This window comes from Scyliorhinus canicula, chromosome 1 (assembly GCF_902713615.1).
Source record: "Scyliorhinus canicula chromosome 1, sScyCan1.1, whole genome shotgun sequence".
In the NCBI taxonomy this organism is placed as follows: domain Eukaryota; kingdom Metazoa; phylum Chordata; class Chondrichthyes; order Carcharhiniformes; family Scyliorhinidae; genus Scyliorhinus; species Scyliorhinus canicula.
Window position 1 is genome coordinate 224761154 of NC_052146.1, and position 27917 is coordinate 224789070.

The 27917-nt window shown below is 43.5% G+C and overlaps 1 protein-coding gene across 5 annotated transcripts in view; it reads right to left on the reverse strand.

Moving 5' to 3' along the window:
* The window catches only part of scaf8 (SR-related CTD-associated factor 8), a 381141-nt gene that overhangs the window by 158065 nt on the left and 195159 nt on the right, over positions 1-27917 (reverse strand). For 4 of the 5 annotated variants that reach the window (XM_038808446.1, XM_038808444.1, XM_038808445.1 and 1 more), the window contains 5 exons: positions 25266-25390; positions 23448-23598; positions 19854-19922; positions 13217-13462; positions 10093-11830 (listed from right to left, as the gene is read on the reverse strand). In XM_038808446.1, the coding sequence (XP_038664374.1) occupies positions 10812-11830; positions 13217-13462; positions 19854-19922; positions 23448-23598; positions 25266-25390 (1610 nt within the window). In that variant the 3' untranslated portion in view covers positions 10093-10811. Of the gene's footprint in view, positions 1-10092; positions 11831-13216; positions 13463-19853; positions 19923-23447; positions 23599-25265; positions 25391-27917 lie in introns of those variants that run through there. The other variant, XR_005461998.1, reaches the window with a different exon arrangement.

Consider the following 27917-nt stretch of genomic DNA (forward strand, 5'->3'; position numbering starts at 1 on the left):
TCCAGATCAGGGACTCGTGAGCAAGTTGGTTTCTGCCCCGGATAAAGTTAACGGGGCAGTTTATGAGGGGCTTTCCAGGTCGGAGCCACTAGAGGAAGTGTCAATGATGACAGAGTTTTGAAGAGGGCTTGGAGTACTGAGGTAGGCAAGGAAGGGCTTGAGGTGCCAATGGGTCCGGAGGAGATCCAAACAGTGATAGGGCAGATGCAAACAGGTAAGGCACCCGAGCCTCGTTGGCTCCCGGTGGAATTTTACAAAATGTTCGCAGACCAGCTGATTCCGCTGCTGATGGGGATGTTTAATGACTTGTTCACCCGGGGTGCCCTTCCTGAGACACTTGGGCAGGCATCCAGCTCCCTTCTCCTGTGGAAGGACAAGGATCCTGAGAAATGCTGGTCGTTTTGCCCTATTTCATTGCTAACGTAGATGCTAAGCTATTAGCTAAGATTCTAGCATCGAGGCTGGAACCCGGTTCCTGGAGGTAGTGGGGGAGGACCAGACGGGATTTGTAAAGTGCCAACGACTGATGACCAATGTACGGCGATTGCTGAATTTGGTTCTTACTCCAGCGGCCATGCCGGAGATCATTGTGGCGTTAGATGCAAAAAAGATGTTTGATAGGGTGGAGTAGAGGTACTTATTTGCGGTGTTGGGAGAAGGTTGGGTTGGGTCCTGGGTTTGTGTTGTGGGCATGTTTGCTATACAAGGCTCCTTTGGCCAGCTTTCGTACAAATGCCATATGTTTGGGGGGTTTTCAGTTGCACAGGAGGATGAGACGGGGTGCCCCATGTCTCTCCTCCTGTTTGTGTTTGCGATTTGGATTTGATTTATTGTCATGTGTACCGAGGTACAGTGAAAAGTATTTTTCTGTGAGCAGCTCAGCAGATCATTAAGTACATGAAAATAAAATAAAAGAAAAACAAAATAGAGCAACACAAGGTACGAAATGTAACTACATAACCATTGAGCCATTGTCGAGAGCTTCGGGCAAGTGGAGAGGTACAGTTAGGGGTGAGGTGGAACATAAGAAGTCCCTGTTTGCAGATGATCTTTTGTTATATGCAAAGGACGCGTAGCCCACTATCGGGGACATAATGAGGATACTGAAGAGGTTTTGTTCCTTTTCCGGATATAAATTAAATCTGGAGAAGAGAGAGTATTTTCCGGTCGGCGCCCATGGTCTGCCGCCAGTCTGGGTGTGCTTCTTGACATTTGGCCAGGTCAAGTTTCCGGTATTTGGGGGTCCAGGTGGCTCGGGAATAGGCCCAACTCCGTAGATTGAATTATACCAACCCAAGGTCAAAATCTGACCTGTAGGTGGGACAACCTGCCTTTGTCCCTGGTGGGTAGGGTCCAGTCAGTTTTTTTTTTGATTAAACTCCACACGGACAGTAACCCAGAGCCGGGATTGAACCTGGGACCTCGGCGCCGTGAGGGAGCTGTGCTAACCACTGTGCCACCATGCTGCCCTTGGGGTCCAGTCAGTTAAGGTGCATATCTTGCCAAGGTTTCGGTTCCTATTTTAGTGTCTTCCGGTCTTTCTTCCCAAATCATTTTTTGGGGGTTTGGAGCAGTTAATGTTGGCCTTTATATGGGTGGGCAAATCTCTGTAGATTTGGAGGGTTGTCCTAGAGTGATAGATAGACGTGGGGGTGGGGGGAATGGAGGCTTGGTTATGTAGGGGGTCTACTTTGGGTGCACTGGTGATGGCATCTCTTTGATTTGCACTGGCAACCTGGTGGTTGTCTCCACTTCAAAAACATGGAGGCAACTCAGTCAGCATTTTAAATTGGGGTCAGTAACAAGGCTGGTTCCCATTTGTGCCAACCCCAAATTTGAACCTGTGAGACTGGATGCCACATTTGGGGTGTGGAAGGAGAAGGCACTGGAGAGATTATGTGATCTATTCCTGGAGGGGCTGAAAGGGAAGTTTGGGCTCTCAAGCTCGGATACGTTTCAGTACCTTCAGGTAGGAAGTGTTCCCAGCATTCCCAATGGCACCACAGTATCTTGTGTGTGTGTGGTCGCAGGAGGGAAGTAGGTCTGGTATATATGGGTGGATTCTGGAAGAGGACTCTGTCTCAATGGAGGGGGTGAAAGCCAAGTGGAAAGAGGAGCTGGGGCCTGTATTGGAGGAGATGTGGAGTGAAACTGTTCGCAAGGAGAAGTCCTCATGTGAGAAGCTGAGTTTGATCCAGCTTAAGGTAATATTTAAGGCGCACCTGACCACAGCTAGAATGAGTCACTTCTTTGCAGGGGTTGAAGAGAAGGGAAAGCGCTGTGCGAGAGGGAGCAGCTAGCCATACACACATGTTTTGGTCCTGTCCCAAGCTTGTGGATTACTAGGTCTCCTATTGTGGCACCATGTTGCCGATCTTGACCATCGAGTTGGGACCCCTATCCCTTAGTAGCTATATTCGGGGTATCGGACTTACCGGAGCTGCAGGCGGGGGAAGATGTCTTAGCCTTCGCCTCGCTGATCACTTGGGAGTGGAGTCCTGCTCGGATAGAGGTTAGCAACTCCGCCAGTGCTTCGGCTTGGCTAGGTGCCTTAATGGAGTTTCTGCACTGGTGATTGTCAAATACACCGAGGGGAGCAATTGTTGCACTCTAACAGAGATGGCAACCGCTTACCATCCATTTCGTAGAGTTGGTGAGGGGGAGGGGCGTTGTTCCCTATTTATAGGGGGAGGGTTGTGTAATTTAGCTTGTTCTGTTTTGCTGTTTTTGTTTTTTATAAGGGTTAATAAAAATATATTTTTCAAAAAGGCAAATGGATTGCTGGCCTTTATACCTAGAGAACTGGAGTACAAGGATGCAAAGTTATGCTGCAGCTTTACAAAACCCTGGTAAGACTCCACTTGAAATATTGTGAACAAATCTGGGCACCACACCTTAGGACAGGTATTAGGAGGGAGTGCAACGTGGGTTTAATAATAACAATAGTAATCTTTATTGTCACAAGTAGGCTTATAACCTAGACTCCAGGGGTTAAGTTATGAAGAGAAATTATACAAATTAAGTCCTTTTGCTTTAAAATTTAGAAGGGGTGATCTGATCAAAGTCTACAAGCTATTAAAAGGATAGATAAAGATAAACTGTTTCCACTGGTTGGAGATTTTAAAACTAGGGGACATAGTCTAAATATTAGGGCCAGGCCATTCAGCAGAAAGGTTAGGAAGCACTTCTTCACTCAAATAGTGGTAGAGGTTTGGAACTTGCTTCTAAATAGCAATTGATGCTAGATCAGTTAATAATTTTAAATCGGAGATAGATAAATTTTTGTTACGCAAAGATATTAAAGGATATGGGCCAAAGGCAGGTATATGGAGTTAGGACACAGGTCGACCATGATCTCACTGAATGGCAGAGAAGGCTGAGGGCTGAATGGCCTACTCTTGTTCCTGTTGGATGACTCATCTTCCCCTCCTTAACTAAGCCAAGGGTCAACTCAAAACACTGAATACACCATATCTAACAAGGTTCTGCAAGACCTTACTTGATAATTGCATGGGAAGATTTGACCGGAGTATAACATTAATCCAAATCTCTTGTTTCTGCCCCACAAATCTAACCATTTTGGAACTTAATCTGTGGTGGAACTTGCGACGTTCTTGCAAATCAGTTCCCCCCCTCTTCGTGCATGACTATAGGAATTATTTTCTGCAGCAGAAAAATGCTAGTAATAAGATACATCTTGCCAGCACTCCCTGCGCCCCCCCTCCAAATCTATGGTGGAAACGCTATTGCTGCCATTAGAAAACGAGATGAGCCCCTGTGAACTACATGCCACTAAGAGCATGTGATGAATGAATCCTGCCCGAAACTGTAAAAATATCAAAAACGCTTTGAACCTCACCCCTTCATACAAGCCTCATGACCCACATGCCTGCAGATGGAGGTAGGGATGGATACGTAACCACATATCCCTGCAGATGGAGGTAGGGACGGATATGTAACCAAACAACTATTTAGCACACAGCTATGTAGTAAGAGTGATCCATGCTGGAAGGTGCTAGAAAGGTATAGTCCTTGTCTGCCCTAGACCTAAAGCTGTTAAAATTACTGTACAGACAAACAATCAAGTTGTCAACATACCTTTGTATAAATGTGATTGGAAAATACTATATCTTATATAAAAACAAATCCATACAAATTTTGCATTTGTTAAAAGAATTTATACCGTGGCTGCCAAATGCAAAACATTGGCCACTTTTCTGGCTTGAATTTACACTCTGCTTGATTTAGTTTCTTGGAATAAGGTATTTATATTGAAAAAAGCTGTGGATGAAAGTCTTCTTGTTCTCGTTCTAAGCTAGAAGTAGTTTCAAATAATTTACAGACTATGATCAATAATTCAGTAAATAAATAAGATCTTGATAGTTGGGAACTAAAATAAAGTTGCAAACTCAGTGATGATATAAAGCTCTTTTCAGGCTGTGTGACAACTCCTACAAGTCAGGCCTGCACTGTCCTACATTGCTATTGGCCAAGAGTTAAAACTGAAAATGTAGTATACCATTCCCCAGTAGTAATTTTTTAAAAACCTGAGGAGTGCTATCACAAATTGTTAAGTTTTACATAAACAGCCAATTTTACTAAAGATATTATAAACCCAGCACGGTTAAGCTTGAAGTTACCCATTTAAATACTGTTAGTATCTTAGAGGTCACAGTCCAACCTTTTCATGGAAGTGAGAAAAGGATTTACAAATATCACAGGTCTCATGCACAACCTTACTGCCTCCAGCAAAACAACTAATTCAAGTGCAGGAATGTATTCTCCAAAATCGATCAGATTTCATTCCTGTGGCTCCTTCCCATCCCATTTATTATTCCCAGACCGAAAGATAAATCAAATTTTTGACGATTATAGCTCATATCCCTGGACAGAAATACAACTGTAATTCTGAAAGTTCACAAGACTATTGTCCTCAGTAATACAACTTTAAACTTCTTGGGGAGAACTAAAACAATTGATTATTTGGTTTGGTTTTAATTCCTTAAGCAATCTAGCTCAACATTATTTTAATTTAGTGTCTTTCTTTGTGTAACTATAATCTGTTCGTTCAATGCCCTCACACCCATGGAGGGCACACGTGGCAGTCAATTTTACAGCCATGGTTAGAGGTGGAGATAAAGCCAAAGGATGGCAGCATATTCCTGCTTAAAATACCTTCATCTCACTTCTCCCTCATCACATTTTCACTGTCGGATTATTTGTGCCATGTCCATGTCCAGGAAGCGCACAAACTTTGTGCTGCCTGTAAATTTAAATGATAGCACATAGCCCAATGCAGAGTGGTTACATGCCTCAGCAAGGGGCCCAAGTTTGTGCAATGCCAGCTCCACTTAAAAGCTTATTTTAAAATTTAAAAATAAATTTAGCATACATAATTTTTTTTTACAATTAAGGGGCAATTTAGTGTGGCCAATCCGCCTACCCAGCACATTTTTGGGTTGTGGGGGTGAGACCCAGGCAGATACAGGGAGAATGTGCAAACGCCACATGGGCAGTGACGCGGGGCCAGGATCAAACCCGGTGCCTCAGTGCAGTGAGGCAGCAGTGCTAACCACTGCACCTCCGTGCTACTCCCTCAGCATCACTTAAAAGCTACCTGCACCTAAAATGAATCACTAGCTCCACACAATGCTCCATTCACTAAATCCCATTCACTTACCAACCAAGAATGACTCACCATTCATCTTGCCCTCACACTTGGAACTACAGCTATAAGCCTCACACATCTCACAGCTTGTACACACTGCCAATGGCACACTTCCTCCAGCTGAAGGACCAGGTAGTCCATTATTGGAGGCAGTGGCCCCTAATAGTCAGGGGACAAGCACAAGTGCATGCCCTCACACCCATGGAGGGCACACGTGGCAGTCAATTTTACAGCCATGGTTAGAGGTGGAGATAAAGCCAAAGGATGGCAGCATATTCCTGCTTAAAATACCTTCATCTCACTTCTCCCTCATCACATTTTCACTTCTGATTTACAAGCTGCAGATAGCGCAAGCATGCTCCCCTTGCTTTCCCCACCTATCCGCACCCAAATCCTACCCATGTGCCTTCATCTTTTCAGATACTCAAGAATTGCCAGATGGTCAAGAACTGTGTAGTGAATCTGAATTCCAAGAACAAACGAAGGAAAAGCATCATCACTCAACTTCACACTAGCAACCACCGGGTGCCAGTTCTCTGGGCGGAGTGGTTGCGCATGGTTTCTGCTTGGAGGTCTCGGATAGTGATGCGGAGAGAAAAATGCTGATGAGCATCTTCACTGATGCACCAACAGGCCAGCCAGAAAGCTGTCAAAAAGCAAGGAACCCGCACAAGGCTTTACACAGAGCTTAGAGACCCATTCCTTTTCAGCACAGTAGTGGTGGCCAAATCCATGAAAACACAAATGGACTCAACCATGATGCAGCAACAAATGGAAACGGTCACATCTTGCATTGTATTTTTTTTTAAAATACCCGATTTTTTTTTCAAGTAAGGGGCAATACAGTGTGGCCAATCCACCCACCCTGCACATCTTTGGGCTGTGGGGGTAAGGCCCATGCAGACACGGGGAGAATGTGCAAACCCCACACAAACACTGACCCGGGGCTGGGATCGAGCCCAGGTCCTGTATGAGGCAGTAATGCTAACCAGTGCCGCCACCCCATATCTTCCATTTCAGTGCAAGCCACCAGCGGCTATCCTCTGATTTGATGTGGTGGTTGAAAGACTGAGGGAACTTGTACAGAACAAAAACATCATGGCTGTTGCCAGGATAGCAGACATTCACTAGTATGATGCCCCGAGTGTGGTTGTACACCAACTGCACAATGTGTGACAATCTTTGCAGGTGAGCTACATCACAGCATAGAGATGTGATGCCTACAAAGCCAAATATACACAGTTGATGACACCCTGAAATCATGAGGAAGCCCATTATCCTGGAAAAGCCACATGCACACTCAATCTGTTTCCCTCTGTTCAGAGAGAGAGAGAGAGAGAGAGAAAGAGCACAATGAACTCCCCTTTCCTGGCATAAAGAGCATCTGTCATCTCTGACGCAGCAGTGGACAGCAACTTGGGAGATGGGATATATGTTACCGGTTCCATCCTAAGAACCCAGATGCTAAGAAATGCAGGGCAGTATTGACCTTCACAGCCACCAGTAGGACCTGTCCTGGTCCAGTTGTAAGAGATGGCAGAGTTTTATAAATGTGTTCTTGGTAAAAGTGCACACGATGCACAATGGTTCTTGCTTAGTTGACCGCCCCATCCTCCTCCCTCTGACAACAGCAGGTTCTGTTCTTTGCTGCCTCTGCTCCATCTAATGCTGTATTTCAAAGGAAATTTCAACTATAGTACACATGCCCAACAGCAAGTGGCCTATCCAGAACTTTTTAAGGCACAGCTAAGGCCTTCAATATGTACAACACCACTCCATGTCGACTTCACTAACACTTGCAAACACCAAAAACTGTCGGCAGAGATTGATCAGCAACTAATCTGCAAATTGATGATGGTTCTTTAAATAGTACAGGTAAATAGTAAATAATCCATGTTCAGCTATGTTTAAAAGATGGTGTTAGAGGAGTATGGAATTCAAAAATGGCAGGGCTGGTGTCAAATCTGCATTACAGATGACGCAATCTGCTTACTTAAGTTGCAGTAGAAATGTATGCAAGCAACACAGATGTCAGTTTGTTGTCAAAATGGCACCCACAGCGCAAATTAGTGAGCTCAATTCTGTGGTCCATATCAATTTATGGAAAATTTTGGATATCACTGACAATGGAACAAGATGTTTAAAATAATAAGATTCTACCAAGAAGTCTAACACCTGAATTACAAGAAATTATATAGAAAAAGTGACACCTGGTCATGACAATCCCTGCAAGATGTCATCAGTGGCACTGTAAAGTACATAAGCTGACTTTATGCATGGGTATTTCTGACAAATATTGTTGCTAACTGGTACCCTTGCTCACAAGAACATAATAGAAGGAGAAGACTGTACGGCTTTGCAAACCTGCTCTCCTCTCCAATAAGATCATGGCTGAACATCTGCATTAACTACACTTTCCCGTTCTAACCAGAGATTCTTTCATTCCTTGGTTTACAAAGATCAATCTCAATTTTGATCACTTCCAAAATGGTTAACTAATTTCCAATGTCAGATTTGTAGTTCCATATCTCTGAGGTCCTACCCAAGAATCAGAAAATGCTGAAATGGATAATGGGTATGACGGTAATGTACAGATTTAAAAAAAGGGAAGTACAAAATCATATAATTTTTCTTCAGATGCTTGTAGCTCTGCTGTGCATTAAGCATTTCTGCTTTAAGTTTCTAAGTAGGTTTTAAAATTTCTCATCTGCATATCACAATTATTGCCATCCTTTAATAATGTATATTACATTTCAAGGAGTAGATATATAGTTTTACAAATCTTCATGCTGTAAATAATAATTAACAGCATCCATCAGCAAGTTTGAGCCACTAACAATATTATGGAATTAGACTACTGTTATTAGGACAGTGAATATTTGCTCGTGTCTCATTAAACAGATGCCCTGCTCCAAGGTTCCAGCACCATTGCTCTTCACCCAGTTGCTGGAAAAATACAACTTACTTTCTTCCCGGCATGCAGGCACCAGTGTGTGTCCTTCCATTCCAGGTATTTCAATGTACTACCCCAAGCTCATCATCCTTCCATAATTCTCCATAGAAAATTTCTTCTAAAGCGTGAAAACCCCAAACCTGCTTTGATTGCAAGTCGTCTTCTTGTAATGTCATATTAACAATCCTCAATATACATTTGAACCAAAGTTTCAACTACAGCACTGAATTCCACATGCTGCAAATTAGTGTTAAATTATAGGTTGGCCACATGCTAACAATCTTTGATGTTTTTGTGAAGTACAGATTGAGTAAATCAGCTGCATGTTCAGATCCATCTTTTTAAAAAAAACTTGTTAAAATCTCTCGATAGCGCTTGCTTGCTAGAAAAGCACTGCACTAACTGTCAATACACTGACTAGCTGTACAATTAAAATCACAAGCACTCTCTATTTATTGGAAAATACAATCACGGAAAAGTCACAAATAGAACTAACTGATAGAACATTGACCTGTACTTATGTATCCAAGATTCAAAGCATTGACCTGTGCCAATATATCCAAGATTCAAAACGTTAAGTTAAATCAGAAGGCCCTAGCTCCCACAATGCTGTAAGCACAAATAATAAGTAGTGTTATCAATATACACTGATTGGTTGGCCATTTAATCTTCATGAATCCCTGTACAATTTTGCTGTTTATCCATCAAGTTGGTCAAGTCATAAACACCTATCTCTCACAAGAGAAAACAAACTTTTAGGGCATTGCGTTAACAACTACTGCCGAACATGTTACAAAATTATGATAGTTAAAGCAGGTGTGAAATAGCTTGACCAAATTTCACAGAATGCTCAAATATGCTGTTGCACTGGCATGTCGTTACTTTGTCCAGAACACAATTTACTTTTTGCATTCAATTGAGAAAACATTGGTCCGAACCAGACAATTCACTTTTTTTTGTTCTTTACCCACCCATCATGTTTAAAGAACAAAATTATTATGGGGATTTTCACTTTAACAGATCATAGCTGTGCAGGCCAAGTCAGCACTTTCCTCCCAACTAAAAAGGTTAAACTTCAAGTTCACACCCCTCTTTCATTCAAGCATGTTTTGCACCAATTGAAACACTAGATTGAAAAGTGAAAGCAAAAGTCTCATCTCAATGTCAGGAAAATCTGAACATTCATCACAGCCCATTTGCTGGGTCACCACAGAGTGGAATAGAGCTAACGGCATTGTCTGCACCCAGCTTGTCCCATACTCTTAGTGGAAGTTGCATGGCAGAAAATAAGGGATAGCCAGATAAAAGGTAATTCTAAAGAAAAAAGGCTTAGCTCCTACAAAACAATTATTCTGAACTTCTTCCCCCTTTCCTACTTTTCTTTATGGATTTCCTGATGCCAAATTAAACCTCATTTTTTGTATGGCAACTTTCCTTTGCAAAAAAAAACCAGATGAACTGAAGATCACAACATTATCAAACAAACGTTTTATTAGCATCTAAAAACAGAATGCACCCAACATTCAAATGATTTTTTTTCAGCCGTTACTCACTGCAGTACGAGGGACAAATCACAAACATTTATTCTGGGGATTAACAGAGACCAGACTATAAGAGGATTTAAAATGTCTTTTTTTTTTACAAAACAGAAAAGTATTACAATTTTTTTTTCTACACCTCAGTACTGCACTGCTCACTGTGAATGGGCTAGGCGATTGCTGTCAACAGGATAAAACATAAAACAATAACTCATTTTCATCAAAGCATTAAATTTAAATACTGTAGCAGCTTCAGGGGATGGAAAAATTCAATTTATGCCCTTTCTTCAAGTATTACTGTAACCACTTTTATTCCATCCCAGCCGTAACAGCTACAAGTTTACCTTTCTTCCATAGGAAGGTCAATTAAAATTTTTTTTTGGCAAGCTATTATAATCTTCCTCAAATTAAAAGAAATGTGGGAGTTCTGGCCTCTAAGCATGAAAAAAAAATGTCGTTACCTACCGTGTTCAACTAAAGAACAACAGTCTGTACAGGTCAGTTGTACACATTAACTTCAGTTATTAGAGTGAAAGATGTACATCGGATTAAATTGTCTCGCAGACAACAGTGACTTTTCTCAAGTTCCAGTCTACCATTTTGTCCACTGCAGATGACCACCTATACAAAATACCGTCATATTGTTTGACGATTATGTCCCCTCAGTATCTGTGTTTTCAGTTACAGGTTGATTTTCTAAGTCATCCTTCTCCTCGCTTTCATCTGATGGAGATGCAAGGCTCACAGAAACTTCTGGGTCATTGTTTGCAAGCTCCTTGTTTGGCGGCTGGCTGATTGTTTCTGAGAAATCACCATTTACCCGAGGCCGATCGTCATGTTTCTGGTGATCAGTGGTCCCTTGAAAATAGTCAAACCTATGCCGCGGAGGAACCCAGTGATCTTGCTCTCTGTCTCTTCCAAAACGGCTGCCATTTATATCTCGGCGAAAGCCAAAATCTCGGTCATCACGATCTCTCTGACGTTCCCATGGCCTGCTGCGATCATCAAGATCCCTATGTGCTTCCTGGTCAAAACCTCGGTTCCACATTGGACCACTTCTGCCATCAAACCTGAAATTTCTTCCGCCATATCTTTCATGATCCTCATGAAAACTTTTAGGACCTCCAAAGGGCAGAGCACGACGCTCGCGTTCATCAAAATCTCTTGAGCCCCATCTTTGGTCAGAACCAAACCCAAATTGATCCCGTCTTCCAAGATTGTCATTATTATCCACTGGCGGGAAGCGATAATCTCGGTCACCTTCTTGTTGCATGTTGTCTCGCTGGAAGGAATTATCATTTCCAGCATTTCTTCTTTCATCTCCAGTAGCTTGGCTTGCATTCGTACTGCTGTCAGCACTGGGGACTCCAGATCTTGTAAATGCTCCTTCAAGCCTATTGAAGGAACCTCCTGGTGGAAAGGGAGCTCTGGACCCAGAATGAAGAGGTCCATCAATTGATAAAGAAGGGGGCATGTTTGGCTGAGGTGGCATCAGCAATGGAAACCGTTGGCCTGGTGAAGGTGGCATCATTCCTGGACGCACATCCGGTGGGAGCACTCCAGGAATCCTTGGTCCAACCAGGCTTGGTGGAGGCAAATTTGGTAATCCAGGTGCAGGTGTTGATGGTTGCATCCCCAGAACAGTCCCACTGGATACTGTACTTGGAGTTCCTGCAACAGTAAGAACTCACAATAAATCTGATGCTTGTAGCCAGGTGTATACAATCATATTCTGTAACATGACAGATTATATGGAAATCTATTACTGTATTAAATTGGCAGCCCGCAATCTTATTTTGTACTGTCCATGTTTAAAATTAATAAAATATTCCTCCGAGAAATTGTTCAAGATTACTTCAGCTTAGCTGCAGAAATAGATGTTAATGCAGCAAGAAAATATAATCTACTTTCACAAAATCTGTTTCCATGTTTAGGGAACATTATAGTATAACCACTGAATACTTGGTGGTTGGGGGGGGCTTCTATTCAATTTAACTCTTATCATACATCACTTGTTTGCTTGCTGAGAGACAAATAATCTGCGTGTAGATATTACCAATTTGACTCTGCTGTAAGCCCCATGGCAGTAGTGTAGGCTGACCTAGTCTTCAAATTTCCCTTCAATGCGGAGAGCTCTGGTTGCTCCTTTTGGATTACTCGAGATTGGTTAACTTGCTAACTGAAGAGCTAGTATCATATTATGCCATGGCACAATAAACTAATGAACAAATGCCACATCACGTGCTACCCACTTTTGAAATTGCAATAAATTCAATGTATTACACAGCTAGTAACAGTTGCAACTCTGTCACTGTAGTCGTCTCATTGAACTGGGATTCAAATATTCGAGATCACTTGTACAAAAATCAATAGCTGATCTTGCACTCTGAATGTTCTAATTAACCCAAGATGAAATGAAGCAACTGCAAGAGATGATTGTATTCTTTTATAAAATTAGTACCTTCGGATACCTATACTGAGAACATTAAATTGCAACTCCTCCTGTTACACAGGTGAGTTAAAAGATCTTTAAGCTTTACCCCAAATAGTTGAACACAATACTTCAGATTGGTACAGTTGCAAATTACCCACAAGACGACAGTTTATTAAAATACTAAAAGTCAAAAAAATTATCAATATCCCATGATTTCAACCAAATGTCTAGTTAATAGATTATATATTTTGCAGTAAATCACTAATGCCTAAACACTGTTACAATATTACAATTAGGGCAATACATTATGCATAGAGTCAGCAATGGCAAACAATTATGGTGGAAAAAAATATTCAATGTTGCACGGAAGGAAAATAGAAATTTCCCATTTCAAGATGAAAACTTAAAATTTGCAAAACAAGAATCATTTCCTTTCGATCCAGTTCAGATGTATACTTTATTTGTATACCTAACCATCACCACAGCATGCAAACTTCACTAAAACAATCATAGCAGATAAGAAATGCTGAAAATATGCTGAAAATATTAAATGTATTAACTTGAAACAAACTTCCTACTGTTATTCCAATGGCGTTATAATCATTTCAACTGAATGTACATACCTGGCCCAGATGTCAATGTTGTTTCAGATGACGATGTTGGATTGCTTGAGCGTGATGACCCCAAGTCATTTGATCCAACTGGACCAGTTGCAAGGGGCTGTGTGCCAATTGGATTAAACATACCCCCTGGTGGAATACTAGGAGTTGGGAGATTGCTGTGCCCAGAGCCTATATGTGAAAGTAGGTTCCCAAACGGGGAATCCTTTGTACTGTCTTGGGTGTTGGAAAGAGGCGGGCAAACTAGAGCTGCAAAATAATTTTTTGGCACTGTTGTTAATTTTAGACAACAAACGTCAGAACAATCTTCAAACAAAGTCCAGTACAATCTATTTCATATCTACCAGTCCAGAATGCATGCATTCCGTGATGAGCGTGGACAAAGACAAAAAGAGCTGAAAATTAGCGGGCGAATAAAAAAATCCAAATTATTGTGACAAGGAATCATGTAATTATAGTACTTTTAATGATCTGTAGTGAATGCAAATACTTCCAGGACACTTCAAATAGATAGAATCATTACACTTAAATAGGATAGGAACATTTGTTTTCTCTTTGTTTACCTTCTATTATCATCAAGATCGTGGACCAATGAATTTAATTTAAATCACCAGTGACCTCAGCATTCAATGCAGTTCGTGCATGTAACACAGGATGAAGTCCATACTAACAAGAGAACAAGACCTAGCTAGATCATGTACATGTGAAGCGAAGCGGAGGGCTACAGCAGTGCCTTCAAAAACTATTTTTCAATGTGACCACTTTCACAAGGGCAATGAAGGATTTGCAACAAATGCTGTCCTCGTCAACGATCCGCACATCGCGTCATCGAATATATTTAAAATCTATTGAAAATTAACATGATCCTAAATGCCAGCAACACTAAATAGCAATAAAGCAGCATTTTAACATTTAGTATATAATTAAAGTTCACATTTTATAGATCAACATATAATACAGCATATAAAATTTAATTGGTTTTTAAAATACTTTATGAAAACAGGATTTTGTAAACATCATGTGGTTTCAGACAAGCTCGCCAATTGCCTGGTGCCAGAAGACTCATCGACACACGCAGACATTCACAGTAATCAGCTCCATCCCCCTCACTCTGCAGACACCCCTCTCTCCAATCCTCCTCTCCTCACTCACTTAGCATCGTTTCTGTCAAAATTTCTCTGGCTTACCGAACTCCGCTAAGACTCGGGCCATTGTTCTCCCCTCCCACCAATCATCAGCTGAACCCCAGAGATTCGGGCTCTGCTCCCCCCTCCTGTTGAACCCAGGGCTCCAACAAGCAGCCAGCAGCAGATCACACCCTCCTGGTGGCTCCCCCGAACCTGAACCACTGCTGGCAGAAGCATTCCAGACTTTGAGACTCTCTTCCTGGCTTTGGCCATTTGGGAGGTGGAGAATTTTCTTTAAAAAAAAGGAGTGGTATTCCATTATTCAAAAGTCGGAATTCTGCCAAATGATGAAAATGTCTCAATCCCTGATGCAGTTTATTCTCAACAAATAAAATTACAATGCAACAGAATTGAAAACTACCTCTTATTTCAAGTTTTCCTTTAATCAACAGTATAATCTAATGCAACAAAAGCCATTAAAAATGGAAAAATGGAGGGACTTCCGGTGGTGGCTATGAAGGATTAAGTCACACATTTGGTGGCTCCCACTCTGTTCGGATTTTTGGACCTTTCCCCCGTTTTTCTACCAGACTTGAATTGTAAAACGGATGTTAGTGTCAATTGTTTACTGAATTCCCACTTCGGTGCATGGAGAGAAGGACTAGAAGTGATTGTAAGGGCAGAAAAAAAAGATAGAGAAGGCTTGGGCTGTAGCTGCCACAGAAGACAGCATGGCGGACTTTCGGACCTCTGGCTTGCTGACCCAGCAGTCCATGGAGCAGCTGATGCAAGTCATTCAGGAAGGCTTTGTCATGCAGAAACGGGACTGCTTGGACCCGATAAAAGAGTCGATTGAGCGGTTGGAGCATAGATTGGACGCTCAGGACCAGCAATCCAGAAGGTGGAGAAGGCACTGGCTGAGCAGGAGGAGCGGTGGAGCTGGAGGTGGGGATGCTGAGGGACTAGCAGAAGAAGCTCCTGGAGAAGATGGAGGACCTAGAGAATAAGTTCCGTCGGCAGAACCTAAGAATCGTCGGGCTTCTGGAGGGGTCCGAAGGAATGGACGCTGGGGCATACATCGCAGACATGTTTGTGAAGCTGCTGAGGGATGGGGCATTCTCCCGGCCCTTGGAGGTGGATAGGGCTCACAGAGCACTTGCGAGGACAATGGTGGTGAGATTCCACAGGTTGTCGGATAAGGAGCGCATTCTACAGTGGGCCAAGCAGACACGGAGCTGTCACTGGGACAATAGCATCCTGTGAGTTTACCAGGACCTGAGTGTAGAGGTTGCCAGAAGGAGAGCAGGCTTCAGCCAGATCAGGTTTAAGAAAAAGGTGAAGTTTGGATTGTTATACCCAGCCCGCATCTGGGTCATGCATAAAGGATCAGCACTTACTTCGAGTCGCCTGAGGACACGTTGGACTTTGCGAAAAAGAAAGGGCTGGTGATGGATTGAGAACTTTTGAACTTGGCTGCAACGTTCATGTTTTTTGTTTTTCTGTTTTTGTAAAAAGTTTCTCATTTTGCGTTTCATGAAAGATGTTTGTGATGCCATCTGCATTGATTTGGAACCAACCGTAGAGCTGAGTGAGTTAAGGTTTTCATTTGCACTGCTGGGGGATGGAGGTGTGCTTGTTTTGATCTTGGTGTTTTTTCCTGTTGGGCAATTGTGTGGGGATTGTTTGATGTTGGAGTTTGTTTGTATGAGCGAGGGTGGGGGGTGGGGGTGTGTGTGTGTTGGGGAGGGAACAATAGGTGGGAGACTATCTGGCGCCGGGGATGGGGTCGACCAAGCCAGCTGGGCAGGCTAGCTCTTTGAAGTGCAGTGGGGGTGTGTGCATATGTTTGGTTTAGTAAAGGGTTGGGTTACAGGGTGCTGTTACTCAGGGAGGGGGGCGGGGTGTGAATGTTCTGCTAACAAGGGAGGGACTTGGGCTGAGGGACAGGGAGGAGGTTGGGGGCGGGGGCTGCCTGGGGATGGACCGGTGGAGGCGTGGAGCACGAGCTGGAGGCGGGACTAAAAAAGGGGATGGCTGATCGGCGGAGAGGGAGTGGGCAATGAGCCCCCCAACTAGGCTGATGACCTGGAATGTTCAAGGGTTATATGGGCCGGTCAAGAGGGCACATGTGTTCACGCATCTTAGTGGATTGAAGGCGGACGTGGTAATGTTGCAGGAGACGCACCTTAGAGCAACAGACCAGGTTAGACTGAGGAGAGGCTGGGTCAGCCAGGTCTTTCACTCGGGACTAGATTCAAAGACTAGAGGGGTCGCGATCCTGATCAATAAGCGAGTGGTGTTTAAGGCAGGTAGAATAGTCTCGGACGTGGGAGGTCGGTACATTATGGTCAGTGGGAAGCGAGATGGGATGCAGGTGGTATTAGTAAATGTGTATGCGCCAAATTGGGATAATGTGGAGTTTATAAAGAGGATGCTGGGGAAGATGTCAGACCTGGAATCTCACAGGTTGGTCATGGGAGGGGACTTCAACACAGTTATGGAGCCTGGCTTGGACCGGTCAAGCTCAAAAATGGGCAAAGTGCCAGCAATGGTAAAGTGATTACAATTTCAGACCATGCTCCGCACTGGGTTGACCTTCAGGTTAGTAAAGACGGTAACCAGCGCCCGCACTGGAGGTTGGATGTGGGACTTTTGTCGGATGAAGGGGTGTGCGAGCGGCTGAGGAAGTGTATTCAGAGGTACCTGCAGGTCAATGACACGGGGTAAATTTTAGGAGCGATTGTTTGGGAAGCACTGAAGGCGGTGGTCAGGGGGAGCTGATCTCGATCCGGGCCCATAGGGAGAAGGTGGACACAGCAGAGACGGACCGACGGGTAAAGGAGATACTACAGATTGATAGGAGGTATGCGGAGTCCCCTGAGGCAGGGCTTTTAAGGGAACGGCGGAGGTTACAGAGTTGAGCTTGCTGACCACAGGGAGGGCATGGAGCAGCTGAGAAAGACGAGGGGGTGCGATCTATGAACATGGAGAGAAAGCCAGCAGAATGCTTGCACAGCAGCTTATGAAGAGGGAGGCAGCTAGGGAGACATGGAAAGTAAAGGACGGAGATGGGAGCCTGGTTGGTGATTCAGTAGGGCTGAATAAGGCGTTTAGGGATTTCTACAGCAGGCTGTACAGGTCGGAACCCCCTACGGGACGAGGCACTTCTCGGAGGTGTTGAATTTCCCCCCTTCCCTGGACGGGAAGCAGGTAGAAGGACGGGGGGCCTCAATCGGGTTGGAAGAGATAGTGGATGGCTTGAAGGCCATGCAGGCGGGTAAGGCCCCAGGTCCGGACGGGTACCCAGTGGAGTTTTATAAAACCTTCTCGGGGTTATTGGGGCCGGTGTTGTTGAGGATTTTCAATAAGGCACGGGAAAGAGGGGTGCTGCCCCCGATGATGTCACAGGCAACGATTTCGCTGATTCTGAAGTGGGACAAGAACCTGGAGCTGTGTGGGTCCTACAGGCCGATCTCCCTGTTGAATGTAGATGCCAAGTTGCTGGAATCTTGTCCTCCAGGATTGAGGATTGTGTTCCAGACATTATTGGGAGGACCAGACGGGGCTTGTTAAGGATAGGCAGTTGGTGGCCAATGTAAGAAGGCTGTTAAATGTGATCATGATGCCCCTGGAAGGTAGTAAGGTGGAGGTAGCGATCGTAATGGATGCAGAAAAGGTTTTTGATCGGGCAGAATCGGAGATACTAGGACTCTTCGGATTCTTTATTGAATCGAGGCTTTATTGACTGGGTCAGGTTGCTGTATCAGGCTCTTGTGGCAAGTGTATGGACGAATAGGACAACAGCGGACTATCGGGGGGGGGGGGGGGAAGAGAAGAGAGAAAGCACAGGGTGTCGTTCTATGCGGATGACCTGCTCCTGTACGTTTTGGACCCAATAGAGGAGATGGAAGAAATCATGAGGACCCGAGGGGAATTTGGCCGGTTTTCATGGGAAAGGGTGAGATGTTTGTGGCCCAGGCGAGGCGACTGAGAGAGCTGCCGTTTAGGTTAGTAGAGGTAAGCTTTAGGTACCTCGGCATCCAGGTGGCGTGGGAATGGGATCGGCTGCATAAATTGAATCTGGTCCGGCTGGTGGACCAAATGAAGGATGATTTTTGGAGATGGGACGCGCTTCCGTTGTCTTTGGCTGGGAGGGTGAAAACGGTGAAGATGACAGTCCTCCCGAGATTCCTATTTGTATTTCAGTGTCTACCCATCTTTATTCTGCGGTCCTTTTTTAAGCGGGTCAACAGAGTGATCATGGGCTTCGTTTGAGCGGACAAGACCCCGCGAGTAAGGAAGGTAATGCTTGAGCGGAGCCGGGGAGAGGGTGGGCTGGCGCTGCCGAATTTTAGCAACAATTACTGGGCGGCTAATATAGCCATGATCAGGAAGTGGGTGGTGGGTGGGGGGGGGGGGGTCCAGAATGGGTGCGTATGGAGGCGGCTTCATGTAACGGCACCAGTTTGAGGAGCATCGGTCTGGGCCCCAATCTGTGATAATCACCGGTTTGCCGCGGGAGGTATGGATGGGGGTTTCCGGTTATGGCGGAGAGCGGGGATTGAGAGGATGGGGGATAAGTTCATAGAGGGGAGCTTTCAGAGTATGAGGGCGTTGGAGGAAAAGTTTGGGTTGGTGATGGAAAACAAATTCAGGTATCTGCAGGTGTGGGACTTCCTACATAAACAGGTGTCAACCATCCCGTTCCTACCGCTAAGGGGGTTTCAGGACAGGGTAGTTTTAAGAGGGTGGGTAGGAGAAGGGAGCGTCTCGGACATTTACAAGGAACTTATGGGGTCGGAGGAGATGCAGACCAAGGAGCTGAAGCACAAGTGGGAGGAGGAGCTGGGAGGCGAGATAGAGGATGGTCTATGGGCAGACGTGTTTAGAGTCAACACGTCCGCAACATGTGCCAGGCTCAGCCTGATGCAATTTAAGGTTGTTCACCGGGCTCACATGACAGTGGCCCGGATGAGCTGATTGTTTGGGGTGGAGGACAGGTGCGCAAAATGTGCGGGAGGACCGGCGAACCATGTCCACATGTTTTGGACATGTCCAAAGCTTAGGGGATTTTGGCAGGGGTTTGCGGATGTCATGTTCACTGTGTTAAAAACAAGGGTGGCGCTGAGTCCAGAGGTGGCGATTTTCGGGGTGTCAGAAGACCCGGAATCTAGGAGGAGAAAGAGGCAGACGTTCTGGCCTTTGCTTCCCATGTAACCCGACTCAAAGTCCCCAGGTCGGAGACTTGGCTATCGGACATGGCTAGCTTTCTGTTTGGAGAAAATCAAGTTCGCCATGAGAGGATCACTGTTAGGGTTCACCCGGAGGTGGAAACCGTTCGTCAAATTCTTTGCGGGACATTAATCGTCAGCGGGGAGAGTAGTTATTAGAGTAGGAGGTCAATAGGGGTGGGACCTGTACGAGAGGTAAATGGCTTTTGCACTATGTTTATGGTTTCGTGAAAAAAAGGGGAAAGTATATAAAGCACCCTTAAATAATTTAATTATACTCACAGGTTTGTACTGGAGGAATAGAAGGCCCAACAACTGGAGGTGGAACAACTGGGGGCGGTGGTAAGTAACCTGCATGTGGGATTAAAAGTAACCTTTCAGTTTTGCAATTTATAATTTATTTTGCTTTCCCCAAATCAGAATAAGATCTATTAGATTAGTTCAACTTAACCAATATTCAAAATAACAAAAACAGAAAATGTTGGACAATCTCAGCAGGTCTGACAGTGAGGGATGCTTTAGCTCAGTGTGCTAGATAGCTGGTTTGTGATGCAGAACAAGGTGGCCAGCAACACGGGTTCAATTCCCATACCAGCTTACCCAAACAGGCGCCGCAATATGGCGACAAGGGGCTTTCACAGTAACTTCATATTTGTGAAAATAAAAGGTAATTATTATTATGTGGAGAAGGGAGCTAATTACATTTTGTGTCTGGATAATTCTTTGTTCATAATAACAACTCAGTTGAAACCAATATTATACAGTAAAGGGTTCAATCTATGCAAATGACTAATAAATCATCTTGCATGTATTAAATAGTACTGGCTTTACAAAAAAAACCAAGTCAAGAAGGCATGAACAAATTTCGTAGCATTTCATAGCACTTTCAAGTGACTGTATTACATAATTTTGGAGTTCAGGCTGTTAGAGAAAAGCAAGCTCACTCCTTTCTAGTTATATACTCTACTTTATCAGCTACCAAAATAAACACAAAAGGAACATTTTAAAAATAGTCTTTAACTCTCCTTTTCCTCATTTGAAAGTTGTTTAACGTGATATGCATCACACTTAACTCATACTAAGATTTAAATCATGCAGTAAAACTGAATGATCAGTGTATATATATATATATATTACGACAGCATTAACAAATAGAAGCAAAGAATAAATAAGAAAACATTTTTCCAATCAATTGATAATTCATGATTCTTCAAATCAGATTGCATCTACTATGGCAAATCGGATTGCATCTACTATGGCAAATCGGATTGCATCTACTATGGCAAATCGGATTGCATCTACTATGGCAAATCGGATTGCATCTACTATGGCAAATCGGATTGCATCTACTATGGCAAATCGGATTGCATCTACTATGGCAAACTAATCACCTAAATGTTACCACATGATAACTTGGAGAAAGAATAGACAATAATAACGGAACAGAAAATATTGCAGGATAGTCAGCACCTGTAATCGGAATCAGTTGTGGGAATGACCTTGAATGTAATCCCTTGAACAATGAAGATCAACACCATAAACTTTGACCCCACCAAGGCTGAGGGCCAAATATTAATGATTTTCTCTTCTCAGTACTGGCAGATCACAATGCGCCTCCTATTTCTATTTTCATTTCTGATCTGTTGTATTTACAGTTGATCCTCCCCCTCTTTTCTTCCCCGCCCTCACCTCTCTATTCTTCTTTATTTCCACATCTTTCTGCTTGGGACTCTCCTGTGTATTTTCTTCTGTAACTATTTGCATTATTTTGCCTTCTGACCCATTATCTTTACTTCACTGATAATATTTTATGTCAGTTAATAATTTTCTACAAGGCAGTCCGCAAGTTAAAAAACTTCATTTCTGGGATTGGCACATCCATTTATTTTCCTACACCCTTCCATTTAGTTTTTCGTTCACAAAACGGATAACATACCCAAAATGTCACAAACCATTCTCGTTTATATAGGGTCTTACTGACCAGCTGCATATTTTGGCATTTTCTAGATTCCTTTTAATTCCCAGCACCTGTGGGTTCATTCTGTTCATTAGCTTGACAACTAATATTACTTACTTTGATGCACAATATACAAATTGTTTGCAATAATGACCAAGTAATATTAACGGATTCTGATGTACTATTACTGGGCGGCAAATGCAGAGAAGGTTCAGGGTTCGAATATGGAGGCGGAGGCTCTGTGGGTTAGTACGGAGGTGGGTTCACATCAGGAGTCGGGGTTGCGGGTGCTGGTACCAGTGCCGCTCACATTGGTTCCAGGGGAGTATTCAGTGAGTCCGCTGGTGGTGGACACTGAAGATTTGGAAGTAGTTTTGGCAGCATTTTAGGTTGGGAGTTGGGGGGGGGGGGGGGGAGGGAAGAGAAGAGAGAGAGAGAAAGAGAGAGAGAGAGAATGGATGAGAGGTTCCTGGGATGGGAGGAGCATCAGGGAGATGAAGCATTTGTTTCTGGGAGGCGGTTTGTAAGTGTGGAGAAACTGAATGAGAAGTTCAGTTGGCTCGAAGGGAGAATTTCCGGTACCTGCAGGTGCAGGACTTGGCAAGGAAAGTCTTCCCAACTTTCCTGGTAGCGCCTGACTCCTTGTTGTTGGAGGAGGCGCTGTCATCAGGGGGGTCATCTCAGTGGATTTATGGAAGGATTTTGGAGTTGGATAAGGTGTCCATGGAGGGGGTTACGGCTAAATGGGAGGAGGAGTTGGGGACGGCGTTGGAGTAGGGATTGGGGCGTGAGGTGCTGCGGAGGTTGAATGCCTCAACTTTGTGTGGGAGGTTGGGGCTGAGAGAGCTAAAGGTGGAGTACAGGGCTCACCATACAAAGTTAAGGATGAGTCGGTGGTTTGAGGGGGTGGAGGCCATCTGTGAGCAGTGTGGGAGGGGCCCTGCAAATCATGTGCACATGTTCTGGTTCTGCCCGAAGCTGGAAAGATGCCTAGACTTCGCCTCGCTGATTGCTCACAGGCGTGTCATATTGGTATGGAGCTCACAGGCGGGTCATATTGGTGTGGAGGTCAGCTTCTCCACCCCATGCCTCGACGTGGCAGGGATCGGGGGAATCTGCTGGAGTTCTTAGCCCTGGAGAAGATGGAATTTGTTCAAGTTTCGGGTGGGGGTGGGGGGACGAGAGAGATAGAAAGAGATGATGGGTTCCACAAAAGCTGCTTGTTCATTCTGCATTTGAGAGTTGGGAGGAGGCGGGCGGCGGGGCTGATTGAGCACACTGAACTCTGCCCCGCCCCCCCACAAATCACTACAGCTCTCGTATTGCTCAAATTTTCACCCTAGGGTCACATGAAGTCTTTGGTATTACAATGGGGTCACACTGAGCAAATTTGGGAAGTACTGGTATAACTAATCTACTGTCAAAAATGCTCATTTTTTAAGCAATAAAATTAGAGGATTTCTATCATTTGTGAGGGCCACACATCAACATCATCGAACACCGTGGCAAAATCTTTTGCTTTATGTACATTATCGAGTGTCATCAAATGTAACAGTGGCAAGTGCTTATTAGGTCTATCAGTGGAAAAAGGAGCCCCAAACTTATAACAAACAAATTGAAAGGTTATTTCAAGCATTATTACAATCTGTTAGCAAAGTTGCGTGGCAAATTGGAATTCCAACACCAAGTACAAACAGTGAAGGGTGGCTGTTTACTTCCATAATTCTGCAAATGCTGAGCTATCAAATGCAGCCATGTCACTACAGTGATGAGTTTGATGATTAATATTTTATTAATACCGGTAAACAATGCAAAATGGTGGGAAACCAAGCCCAAGTAGATTACAACTTAATTTGTACAAGTTTAATATGGGGAACCAACACTGCACACAGTAGAGCTCAAAACCAGTCATTCTGTACCTGGAGGTGGTTGTGAAGGATTGAAGCTATGCCGCAAGAATGGAGGTGGTGGAATGGCCGGGTTGAAGCCTGGAGGAGGTATGGACATTGATACAGGAAAGGCTGGTGGCTGCACCATACCAATTGCTGAAACAGTTGGAGTCACTGGGATCTGAAAACAAATTACAATTAGTTGTGCAAAGAATGAAAATTTTGATGTTCTATTCTTCACATTGTGTAACTAATTAAAAAAACACACGATATTCACAAATTTAGATTACTGGAACTGGGATTTTGAAAATTGCAATGCACCCTGAACACAACCTCAGAACATATTTTTCCTTCAAGTCCAGTTATAGTCATTTATAGTCAAGGTATCAAAGTTTTTACAGCCTAATGTATTTAAACTCTTACTGTGACAAACACAAGCTCTCATACATTAAGTAATAGGATGTCAACTTTATCAGGTCACTGTGGGATAAGTTCGAGTTGACACAATGTACACTCAAGTAAATTGTACTTTATCTGCTACTTTCTTTATATAATGAGGCAGGCTGACAGAAATTATGTCCCAAAATTTAACTTGGCTGTCTGACAGCACTGCACACCTCAAAGGCACCCCAGAAGTAAGGTGTTGGTTATGCAGAACTACGGATGTACATAGTATTCTGAAGCACAAGGTATGAACTAAAAAGTCACTACACATCATATTAAAAGACAAACCTGAAAACTGTTTAAAGTACTTCACATCTACACAATTTCAAAGTTCCCTCCACATAGCTACATCTTACCTATCATAGAACAGTACAGGTGACACATTTTTAGCTTCCATGTAGCTCTGGCATTTGAAACTGCCGTTCGTACAGATTTAACAACTTTCAACTGTAATTCGTGTCAGCCTCTTATTTTTGGTTTCACGACCCACTCCAGAAACTTGAGTACACAATCTAAGCTGACACACTACTGAGGGTGTGCTACATTATCACTGGTGCTGCCTGGTAAAACAGGCCCTGTGGATGTTAAACATCCCGTGGTACAATTTTGCAGCAAGTATGTTCTTTCCCAATGACCTGGACAATATTTATCCCTCAACCTTGATAACTAAAAATAATCTGCTCATGATCACACTGCTGTTTGTGAAACCTTGGTTGCTGTGTTTTGGCATCACAACAGTTACTATCCATGAACAGTACATTGGCTGTCAAGCTTTTTCATTTGCCCCAAGATAGTGAAAGGTACCATATAAATGACAATCTTTCTTGTATGATAAATTTCATACATGTCTTGGAGCAGATTCACAAACAAACCCAGAGGTCAATTTTTTGGACAGCTGGAATGTTATTTTAAAGTGCCCAAAAATGAGAAAAGTGAGGTTTCTACTGTCTATATTTAGTCCGTATTAGGTTGTTTCATGCACATGCACTTTCAAATTTGCAGTATCAATTTCAACAATTTGTTCCCAGATACGAGAGGAAATCCAAGGTGACAGATTTCCATGAGACAAGATGTATATCATTGACACCTCCCAAGGAAATTTTGAAATAATATTTATAAATGACAGTTGCACTTTACACTAAAGGCACGACTTTTCACAGTAACTTCATACTTGTGACAATAAACGCCTATTATTATTATGCAGACACCTTCATTATCAGTGTCATAAACAGTAGAATTCAGTTCCCAAGTTTAATGGCTCAAGGTTATGAGGCTTTTCTTACTTATGGAAGAAACTTACATCCTCTCTACCAAAATAGCTTGTACAACAAGCACAATTCACAAAACGAATGATAAAATAAAACCATGGAAGTTTAATTTCTAAATATTAAATAATGCTGGTACCTGGACAGGCAGCATAGTGACAGCTTGAGTGAATGTCTCTCCTTGTGATGTTGGTTGAGTGTTATCAGTAGTTACAGGTTGGGGCACATTCTCCTTTACAGGCTCAGAGCTCCTCGACTCCCACTCTGAAATACAAAATGTTAGAATGTTACTTTGACAATAGATTACAGAATGTCTCACTGCAATTTAAATTGACAAATTACTTTTCTTTAAAACACAATTTACATCTCTTAATTTCCACTTTTTCTGTTTGAAAAATGCTGCCATTTTCTGTGTTAAGGAGGCATTGAAGACTAAATTCTTCCTGAAGGAGATGGAGTAGAACAGGAAAAGATTAAGTGACACTGTCTGATCACATCTTGAGAATTGTGATCGTAGCCACAGACTCATAGGGCAAATAGCTCAAAAGAAAAAGATTCACATGCAGGTGTATTGTTTGCAAGAGCTATTGACATTGTACGATTTATATTATTGATGTATTTCCACTCAGCAAAGCTGATCCTGGTCACAGACAGCACACACAACATTTTTGATGCTTGCTGGAAACCAGATTTTCTTTTACAAGTTGTCCTAGCTCCAAAGTGGAATGTGGGATCAGCTAAAAGAGGAATGAATCCAGTATAATGTTTCAGAAGTTTACATTTAAGTAAGTTACAAGGTTTTCCTCACTCATGGTATAAACCGTATCCTATTTAAATTTCCTGAATCTGCATCCTAGTGTTTAAAAAGAGGTAGTTGCAGAGATAGTAGATGCATTGGTTTGAAGTTCCAAAATTCCTTATATTATAGAACAGTTCCTTAGGATTTTAAGGTAGAAAACATAACCCCATTGTTTAAGAAAGGAAGAAGAGAGAAAACGGTGAATTATAGGTCAGTTAACCTATCAATAGTGGGCAAAATGTATAGCACACTTAGAAAATCATAACATGACTAAGCTGAGTCGGCATGGATTTCTGAAAAGGCAAGTTGTGTTTAAAAAAAAGAGTTTTTGAGACTGTAACAGGTAGGATGGATAAAAGGAAACCAATGGATGTAATGCATTTAGATTTCAGAAAGCATTTGATTAAATGCCACAGAAGAGATCATTATACAAAATTAAGAGTCCTGGCATTAGGGATAATATAGGGAGAATCAGAGCAGGTACATTCAGAAATCTTTTACGGTTGGTGGACTGTAACTAGTGGTGTACAGCAAGGATCAGTGCTTGGGGTGTAACTATTTACAATTTACATTAATGAGTTAGATAAGAGTACAGAGTGTAACATATCCAATTTCATTGACAATACAGAGTTAGGTGGGGTGCAAAGATGCTGCAGAGGAATATGAATGGGCTAGAACACAGCAGATGGAATAGAACGCACTAAGTGTGAACAGACTGGAAAATGTTGACAATCAGAGGGACTAGCGTTCTTGAACATGAATCATAGAGTGCTAACATGCAGATACAGCAAGCAATTATCTTGGTTATTTTAGGTATGCTAGCTCATGTTACAAAGAAATTGGAGTAACTGAGTCTTACTACAATTATACCAGGGCATTGGTGAGGAGAAACATGTGGTAGCGTGCAATTTTGGTCCCCTCACTCGAGATGTGTAACCCCCCCTCCCCCACATCCTTTACAGAGATCGCAACAAACATTTGTACATTGGTTCTAGGGATGAAGGAAATGTCTTCGATGATGGACAAGAGTAGACTAGACCTATATTCCCACAGGCTTTTTAAGAATGGGATTATCTATTTCAAATAAAGAAATCTTCATCGGCCAACGTCCGAATCAGGAAACGTGATTTGAGCAGAGAATCGCACGAGTGGAAAATCATGGTCGGCTCCATGCGCCCGACAGAATGTCATTCTCCGGTGCCGCGACAGTGGAGGTAATACGTTCTACTCCACATGTACAGTAAATGTCGTTGGCATATTAGCCTGACCCGGTATTCCCCAGGGCCTCCACAATGCTCCACCCCCGCCAAAAGTAATTACCAACAGTGAATTTCACTTGTGGTTTTAAATATCTGTAAACAGGCACATTGGCTGCTGAGAGAGGAGAGGGGGTATGAAAAATGTCCAACGTCGCTAGTGTGCTGACAGTTGTGCCACTGGCCGGGGGTATCTACAGGGCTGGGAGCCAAGAAGTGGGCTGTGCATCGGGTACGGAACACCATTTCCCCAGCCTGCAAGGCAGCTAGGTGGCTGCGCATGCCCCTGACTGCCCACTGTGAACTTAGTGCCATGGGTGCCCTCCACAGGTACCCACTGGCCCCAGCTGACCCATCAATAAGGTGGGCGGCCACATGCGCAAGGCTCAACCTGACGCAACTAAAAGTGGTACATAGAGTCCACTTAACAAGAACTCGAATAAGTAGGTTCTTCCCTGAGGTGGAGGACAGATGTGAGCGGTGCCAAAGAGGCCCGGCCAACCACGCTCACAGGTTCTGGTCTTGCTCCAGACTTGAGTGGTGGGGATGAGGGTGGAGCCATGCCTGAAAGTGGCAGTCTTCAGGGTATCAGACCAGCCAGACCTATTTATGGGGAGGAGGGCGGACGCCCTTGCCTTTGCCTCCCTGATCGTTCGCCGTAGAATCCTGTTCGGCTGGTGATCAGCAGCATCACCCAAAGCTGCAGACTGGCTGTCCGACCTCTCAGAATCTCTCC